A 9,514-nucleotide genomic window follows, 5' to 3' on the forward strand; every position below is an offset into this window, starting at 1 on the left:
TGGATTTTACAGAACGTTACAGTACAGACAGCTAAAATGCAAGTGTCCTCCACCCTCTCCTGTCAACATGTCTCAACCATATTTTAGGGAGATGACCTCTGGGTGTGAAAGGCTAATTCAGCCTGCAAATCGGTTCAGTCCAGGTGACTTCCTCTATGGGTATCAGCTGTTATGGTAGTTTTTGTGATACAAGCACTTGTCTACCAGGAACAAAACTCAGGTTACCAACTCATTTCCCAGTCATCAGATGATAATGATAGTTGATCACACTACACGCTGTGCAAACAGTACTACAGTCTTCTAGGGTGATAGCCATGAACCTATTGTAAGCTATATCATTTTGGACTATTATTGCAAAATGTTGCATCCATTTTTATGTGTGTGATGTTGGCTGAATTTGAACTGGTGACCAAGAAGTAAAAGGTTGTTGTACAAATCTTCTGAGCCATCTTCTCTAGTCTTATTTACACAATGGCTCCTAATGGTACCTTTAGAGCCACTTTGATCAGTTTGTGAGCCTAGTCCAACAAATGTTCACTCTGATCAGTAATCCTTACTCAGGTGTGTAGTCCCACTGTAGATTACTCATGTGAGTAAGAGTTTTCAGGATCATGTACTATGTCAGCAGTTTTTAAAATGTGTTGGAATAAGTGGTAAAAATCCTTATGAAAAGTAGCTCCAGTACACTTTTATAGCTATTTCTCAAAGTTAAATATCTCTAAGTGCCTTTCCTTTTTCAGTTCCTAAAGGCAGTTGTGGCTAGTTATGGATAAATTACTTGCCATGATTTCATTGTTTCTGTATCAAAGATGCTTTTAAGTTATATGTTCACAGAACAGCATAGTAATTTGACAAATATTTCATTTTACACCAAGTTCTTTGGCTAAAAATAAATAAGTGCTGTATTGTAAGGCCTTGTGCTGTGTACCAAGCTTCAACTTGGAAAGAAGTTTTGCAGTTAAGTTTGTGCTTAAATTCAGCCTTAACTACAGCAGCACTAGTGAGGTCTGCAGTTATGTAGTAAAGCAGAGCCATATGCCCAAGATTCAGAGCCAGCCAGAATTGTTTTGGGAGGTGAAGGTAAGGTGGGAACACTAATGATGAGTTCTTCCAGGGGGCACTGACAGACAAGAGCGGGCTGCTAAGATATAAGTCATATTCACTTTGTGGGTTGGATTTCTGCAGTCCCTCTCCTAATATTGCCTCCTCACCATAGTCTTGACTCAAGGAAGGAAAGTCAACAAAGCAAAAGTAAAACAAATACAAGACAAAATTGGCTGTTATAGCTTATGTTAGGAAACATCTCCTTTATTGACTCTAGCTTCTCACTCATGCAAAGGTGATAGTAATAGTGCTCCAAAAGAATTGAAAATTCCAGCTGCCTTCCTTACCCGGATATTTTATAATCTTTATGGGTGAATTTTTTGAATGCTTATGGGATGAGTTCCCAGCTGCTCTGTCTGGAATCAGATACAGAATTTTACCTAAATTTAAGTACCCACGTTTGAAAGTGTGGACCTTGGCTTTTAAAATTATTTTTTCAGTGGAAAGGGATTTTCATATAAAAATGAAGGATTTTCTTAAAATATCCTGCAGCAGTATAAGAATTATTCAGATCTTTCTTCTAAAAGATTTTCATACCTCTTTTGAGAGAGGCTTTGGCTAAAATAAAGATTTCTATTTGCAATTTACAAAATATAGCAGTTTTCCATTAATCAGATGACTACAAATAAAATGCATTTTAAGAATTAATTTGGGATGGTAGCTTTACCATAAGAGTTTTTCATGAATTCAAATAAATTCTTTACATCCAATTTTCTGTAACTGTCATCTATAAATAGTTTAGGAATCTATTTTGTTTCACTCTGATAGGTAAACTCAAAAAGTCTCATGTTTACATTAAGGCTTGATAATTTTCCGTTTATGATGCATCAGTTGCGACTCAGTTTATTAAGTGCTTGTGGTAGCGTTGGTATTTCACACATCTAACCATTTTAGTATTTGTTCATTTTAATACTGTTTCATCAAACAACATTTTGGTCTTTAATTTCAGATAAAAACAAGAATTGGCAGAGGCTCAAGGACCATAAATCTGTCAGAATATGAATCTTCAGGTTATTATAACAATCGTAATATTATTACTTAGAGTCTGTGTACAAACATTTTGCCCATCGTTGGCTAGAGAGCTCTTCGCTTTTCTTACATGCTATTATTCTTCCCTAAGCATATTCTGATTATAATATTCCATATTCTTCTTCTTTCCACTTCTCTTGAGTCTAGCTTTTGATGTTTGTTTCTCTGTTTCTAAATCTTTCCACAAGTTCTTGGTGATTTCCCTTACATTTCAGTCTTCCAGGTAATGGAGTTTACTTTTCCAGTTCTGTAGCACATCAATAAACAGGGTGTACTTGTTCCTCTCAGAGAATTCTGAGGAAATAGCTTGCAACTCTGGATAAAACCTTAAATCCTGTGTCTGTTCTTCCTGCTTTGAAATAAAAATGCATTCTAGTAACTTAAAGGCCAAAGTATTACACTTTATGTATTCTCTTCCTTATCTATAGTTCACTTTTTGGTTTTGGTGAAAACATACTTTAATTCCGATATGTAAAATATTGAAGATGAAAAATATTCTAGAAAATAACTTTATTGTTGTCCATATTAGTTAGTTTTTCAATCATGAGGTTTCTATAGTTTGTCTTCCATGCAGTGAATATTAATTGCTGGTACTGACAACTGGCCTCAAAAATACTTTATATTTCTGAAAGTGGCAGTTTTACTGTCCATGACAGCAACAATCTCCATCCAGTTCTAAAGTTGCTGAACCAAGGAGTTGTTCTTTTCAGGAGAGTTCACTTTGTAGAACTAGTTTAATGTAGGTGAAGGTTATCAGTACATGATATCTTCTGCTGTAACAGTCGCTTCTTCTGTTTTAGTCTTGAATTCAGGGAAATGAACCCCACTTACGGCTATTAGCAACAAATTTACTACATGAGATGTAGCACTAGCCACACAAAGCCAAATGGAGCTTTCATACTGTTCTTCCAAAATTACAAACTGAAAGACATTTTCCTGGAAATTGGCAATTCTTTCTGTGAGGCGATGAAGTTTAACAGCAGCTATAAAGCTAGTGACTGCCAGTGCTGTAAAGCCTCCTGCAACAAAATGAAAAAATAATTAATCATTTTCAAAACAAGTCAGACATTTTGGCTGTGATTCACAAAAACATGATTTAAGCACATGATTAAAGTTAAACATATAATTAAGTGCTAGCCAGATTAAGGATGGATTTAAGGATGTGCCTAAGTGCTTTCCTGACCTGGGGCCTTTATTAGTTATGTGACCAAGCATTGCACCAATGTTATGTTTCTATTGAAGTTCTCTTGTATGTGATATTGAGGCTATATATATGAATTCCCTGTTCATACAGAACAATCTACAATATGCTGAAGGCTGAAATGCCTTCTAATAGTTTTAGTCTAATACAGGGGAATACAGTGCTAACTCTATTTTTGCACACAAGTATATAAGCCAAGGAGAAATATAGACTTGGCAATGGGAAGATGTTTTCATTTTTGTACACATTTACTTTTACCATTTTATTCAAATGTGGTTGGTAGTAAAAATTATTTTAAAATTATTTTACCTGCAAGTAAATTCCATAGGCATATACCTGCTGGACCTTTAATAGCTCGGTATGGAACTTTTATTGCATTGAGAATGCAGAATCCAAAATTGACCAGAGCAAAGGAAATGGCTGCACAAAGGAAGATTAAAATCATCACATGAAGGCCTGCATTCAGTTTTTTCACCAGATGTGGGAAGACTGGCAAGAAACAAATATTCAGTTATTCAGTGTATAAATCTTCCTGTGAAAATTACAGGATACACATTATACTGATGCTATAAACTGCTTTTCACTCAAATTAACAAGGCATTATTTACAAGAGGAATCAATCTGGTAGATACAGGTGCATTAGTTCATGAGGGATGAATTTATCTGCTCACTACATCAGAAGAGCAGAATTCGGACCCTGTTACCCCCCTGAAGTTTGGGGAAATTCAGAAACAGGATATGTCTATGCTGTGAGCTGGCGGTGTGATCTCCCAGCTGGAGTAGACATATTCACACTAGCTGCCATGGAGCTAGTGTGCTAAAAACTGTAGTGTAGCTGCTGTTGCATGGGCATTAGCGAGCAGCAGCATGGACCAGCTGCCAAGATTATGCATCCTTGTGGCTCAGGTATGTTTGTACACAAGGCAGCTAGCCCATGCCACTGCTCACTGATCCCTGTGCTACTTCAACTGCATTATTATTTTTAGCACGCTAGCTCGATTAGAGCTAGGGCAACTATGTCTATATGAGCTGCGAATCATACACCTAGTTCCAAATGTAGACACAATCTCAGATCCAAACTCAGTGCCATAAGCTCATTTCTAATAGTTACGTATCTCTATTGTACTTATACAACAACTAAATGTGATTAAGTGCCTTGCTGAATCAGGCTGTAAGCCTAGGAGACTTCACCACAGGCCAGGCTGCCTTAAGCAGGCTAGATATGCTACTGCAGTCACAATAGATAGTGCTAATGAACAAGTTACTTCTGTCTTGATACCACCACCAAAAAAAAAGTTAAAAGAACATTATTAAGGTTGCAAAGTCCAGCATGCAAAAGTTAGGAAATGCCACAGTTAAGGTTGCCTGTTCCCCATGTGTGTATGCATTATAATACAGCCTTTAATTACAGAGTCACCAACTATTTTTTCCATAGGACCCCTGCCTCATTCCATGTTCCCATGGGTCCACTGTTCTGTCCATTCTCCTCAAGCATAACCCCTTCTACCCTGTTCCCTCCAACCTGTCCTAATCCGGTCCCTTCTTTTTCCTACCCTGGCTTGTTCTCTCAGTCTCATTCTCCTCAATTAGCCAGTCCCATTCACTAGTTCTCAGGCTTCTTTCCCAGTCTCCCTCCAAACTCCCCTTCTCAGCCAATCCCAATTCCCTGCCACTCCCAGCTCCTCATGCGATCTATCTGGTGTGTAGTCACTGCACCCCTTCTCCCCGCTGCAGCCACAGACCCTATCCCCACTTGTTTGTAGTTCCAATCTTTCTCCATCCAGTCTCTGTGTCCTTGTTCCAGTTTTTTTCCCTAATCAGTACCAGTTCTCCCCCCTGCTCCTGGTTGCTCATCAGATAAATCTTTCCCCGTCCCCTTTTCCCTCCTTACCCAGGCCCCACTGGTTCTCAGTCTCTTTGCCTAGCCAGTCCCAGTCTCCCTCGACAGCTCATCCAATCTCAGTCTCCCCCACATCCACTTCCTCCCAGTCCCTCCCACAACCTCCATTTCTGGCTCCTAGTCCCAGTCTCCTTGCCCTGCCAGTTCCAGTGTCCCCAGGCCCAACCTACAAAAAGCTCTTAATAATATAGGCCCAAAGTTTCCTCTGTGTTCCCTCCAATGTATCTGCGGTCAGATGAGTTTTCTCAGTCTCCTTTCTCAGGTTGCCTCTGAATCAGGCAAGGGAATAGCCATTCTCTGTTTAGGGACCCCATCTACAGAATCAAGAAGCTGTTCAGCAGAAGCCTTCTATGACTGTTTTCCAGAAATGGTCTAAGGCCTTTCTCTTTGGGTCAGTATATCACTGACCATTTTAGCCTTCCTCTTTCACTTTCTTTTTCTTTTCTATGTTTGGCTCAGTTGTAGTCTAGGAAGGTAACAGCTAGTTTTGCTGTGCCTCTGGCCAAGTTTTAGTTACATTTTGTATAAAGTTTGCAGAGCATCCCAGTCCGGGCTGGCCTTAGGTTTTATGTGGCTCTATGTGAAGTAACACATGCAGGATCCCTTGCAACTCTTCCACTTCTCTGAGGTGGCTGTGTCTCCATAGACCCAAGTTGATTGGATTACTCTGAAAAACTCAGTGCTCTTCAAGCATGTGTATTTTTAAAGTTTATGTTTCCATTTATTTAATTTTTGGGTTGTTAATTGGGTTAAAAAACTAATCACCACACTGCCAGGTTTTGCTATAAATTGGAGCCTGAGGGAAAAAAAGGACCAACAGAGGGAAGAAGAGTGGGGGAGGTAGGAGGATGCCTGAGCAGTGTGGAGACAGAAACTAGTATCCTTTGTTATTAAAGAATAATTATCATGGTAGGGCATTGTGTGGCACACACTGTCGGTGTGATACTGGGAGCACTAATATAAAGTTTATTAGGGGAGAGGGCATAAGGACAAAACGTACAGGGCAAAATTCTAACTAAGCCTGCAGATTTGTGCGGGGAGGAAGGAAAGAGGATGAAAAGAGCTCCTGTGCGTCCTCATCAAGGGGTGGGGGCAGATAACCCACCACACAGTGCTCTGAGGTCACTGGGTTTGGGTTCAATACCTGTTTCTACAGCAATAGAAAGAAGGGTCCTTTTTAAGTGTGGTCCCCTAGGGCCTCCTGAGGTGTTCTACCTGTGTATGCTGCACACTGGCAAAATGGTTCTGGAGTGCCTGCCCGCCTGCCACACCCAGCATAGGCAACCCCTCGAGGGGAGAACAGCTGTTTGCTCACAGTATCTAACTAAAGATTTCATAAATCTACATTTTTTAAAAAGGAAATCTCGATACTATATTCATTTATGGAACTCTGCCATCTGGTTGACTCTTTGTGAGGGCCCGATCTTGCAGTCCTAGCAGGGAAGAGTCCTGCTGATTTTAATTGGAGTTTGGTTTGCGTAAGCACTGTAGGATCAGACCCTTTGGGCATAATATCCATGCATCCCAGTAGTCACTCTCCAATTATAGCACTCCCCTTCAGGTTGCATAGCAACTGATGAGAAAGTCTGTATTTATTAAGGATTGAATTAGCCCTACATGATTGAGCAGGGGACTAAGGAGATATAAGGTTGCCCCTTCCGTCATTCCCCTGAGCAGAATTTACCCAGATATTGAGCTCAGGCATAGGCAAGTGAGTGAGCAGGAGCTGTATGCCAATATTCCCTCCCACAAACAGCTGGGCATGGTGGAAGAAGAGAGTGTCAAGGAGCAGCAGAGCCATGGCTCCTTCCCCTATGTTACAGCCTTTTGAGTCAGCTGGAAGGGTAGTTGACCTACACAACATACTTCCTCTTCCCCCATGTAAAATAGGAGCTCTAAGACAATCCTGACTCGGAGGGGTGTCTCTGAGTCACAGTTCCTTCCCAGAACTCCTCCTAGGGTGGCACAGAGATCCACAGGCCCTAGCACAGAATTTAAAGTCTATCCCATAACAATTAAGGAATATTTTTCTTATCTTGCTTATGCAGTAATACAAGGTTGTACCAAAGAACATAACTAAATGTTTGTTTTTTAAAATTCTCACTCATATTTCAGACCATAAAAGCCCCAAGTAAACTGAGCCATAGATATGAGTTTAATAACTATTCCTATTCTACAGGTACTACAAACAAAAGGACTTAGTGCTCTTAGAATGTATTTGTATATTCAACCAAAACTTTACTTACTTGTGAATTTGGAACGCCGCCCACCCAAACCACATTGTCGTATTTTTTCCCCCCGAAAGAGTCCATAGTAAATATCTCCAATGAACTTGACTAGCTCTGGATCTGTGGCGTTGACCAAATCAGCTCCTGTTTTACAAAGGATTTTGCCAGTCATCCACTTTTGGGTCCCCATAGCAATGACAATCAAGAGAAAAGACACAAAACTCAATGCAGAAGCCAAGGCAAACAAGGTCTTTTTAAAGCAGTTGGGCATCCTAGTAGTTTCAAGAAATCATCTCCAAGGCCGCTCTGCAGTAATAGATGAGTTTCACATTTTGCTACTGCTCAGAAATCCACAGGTGGTAAGATGCCAGTTATTCCACACACACCCTTTAAATCTCATTGTATTTTAAAACTTCAGAGGCACAGTTACAAATCAAGCCCAACGTATAGTTTTGCTGCAGCAACATCCTGAAATGGTTGCAAAGAACAACTTCATTACACGGTAGCACAGTGGTGCTTGTTTCTGCAGAAAGTAATCCTATCTCTATTGCACGACTAATGTTTCATCAGAGGGTTTAATTGTTCCGTTTTAAATATTCAAATGACACCAATTTCTTGACAATGATCACATAATTTAGATGCACAATTCAGTTGTATGGATTATAAAGAAAAGTTAAACAAATTGTGTGAATGGGATGTAGTGTGGAAAAAAAATTGGCACTAGAATTCTGCTGACACCGAAGATGTATCAAATGTCTTTCCCTTGGTGCTTGCTGCGGTCCCACTTTTTCTAAATGTCACTACTGTCACAGCCACCAGAGCTGTTTGTAAACAACAAAATGATGACCCTCCATTCGCCAAGCCTGTTAATTGAAGTGTATACATTATGTTTCAGGATGCCAAGATTTATTAGATTAATCTTCTATATAAAATGGAATGCAAAGCAAGTTGTTGTAGCTTGGAGAAGCACAATGTCAGCCTTCTTTAACATATACCAGCAACTTGCTATTGTAAACATGTGCACAAACAGCCATGACTGTACATGCCAGAAGTACTATCAGATAGCACTGTAAAAAAATAGTTTGCATGTCTATAGGCACTTTTACTTGAGGACCTCAAAGCTCTTTGCAATCATTAATTAATCAATTCTCCCAGCATCCCTGTAAAGTAGGTAACATAATACTCCTCTGACTAGTGCCTAAACAAGTTGTGGAGGGGTACTAGTGCTGCCAAAGTTACTGCTGTCTTTTGGGAAAATACAAAACCAAAGTCTTGATCATTTATCGTCAATGAAGGTCCCACATAGCACTATTTGCAGAAGTAAGGAGGGTAATTCTGGAGTCCTGAATATATTCCAACTCAATTAATTACAGTGGACCTAAATTTCACCTGCAGATTCAGTTGAGTACTTAATATTCTTTTATCTAATCTATGTACATATTCTTATACTGTGCCCATCATCAGAGAATAAGATCACCTGACAAATTTATTAAAAGGAACAAACATTTCCTGCCCTAAATTATTATGTAGGGTTCTGCTTAACAGCTGCTGTCGTCAGAGGTAGCTGCATTTTGTTGGTAAATTAACATATAGGGATATAGGGTCATTGAATATGCGATAAAAATTTAAGTAGGATATCATGATTTGAGTTGGAGTTTGACCAAGATGCCTTTATTTTTACATGAAGTGCAATGTGGGGCCAGTAGTGATTGGATTGGGATTGGAGGGAACTTGGTATATTACATCCCAGCCAAAAGACAGTACTGTCCCACCACAGCACAGCGCTCTCAAACACGCTGCTTGGGCACTGGCTTAGTACTGAGTGCCTATTCAGTCTCCTACTGCATTTCCAGCACCATTTGCACCCGGGCTTCTCCTTGTACTGGGGCACTAATGTGTTGCTTGGAAGACTCTCTTTTATTTTGAACTAAAAGAAGAAAGTTTCTGCTGCTGCCCCTCGTCTACAACGACTCCTCGCCGCGTGGGAAACGGGTGTAGGAGCGCCCAGGCAATCCACCGCAGGGAGGGAGATGAGCGAGATGCACAGCCCGC

The 9,514-nt window shown here is 40.1% G+C and overlaps 1 protein-coding gene across 1 annotated transcript; it reads right to left on the bottom strand.

Annotated features, from left to right (window-relative positions):
- Positions 1–1,989: 1,989 nt before the first annotated feature.
- CLRN2 (clarin 2) lies at positions 1,990–7,733 on the bottom strand. The gene is made up of 3 exons (XM_038400051.2): positions 7,481–7,733; positions 3,644–3,823; positions 1,990–3,152 (listed from the first exon to the last, which is right to left on the bottom strand). The coding sequence occupies exons 1-3, from the start codon at positions 7,731–7,733 to the stop codon at positions 2,887–2,889; spliced, it is 699 nt and encodes a 232-aa protein (XP_038255979.1). The 3' UTR covers positions 1,990–2,886.
- Positions 7,734–9,514: the final 1,781 nt, after the last annotated feature.

The sequence above is a fragment of the Dermochelys coriacea genome, chromosome 4, assembly GCF_009764565.3.
Source record: "Dermochelys coriacea isolate rDerCor1 chromosome 4, rDerCor1.pri.v4, whole genome shotgun sequence".
Taxonomy (NCBI): domain Eukaryota; kingdom Metazoa; phylum Chordata; order Testudines; family Dermochelyidae; genus Dermochelys; species Dermochelys coriacea.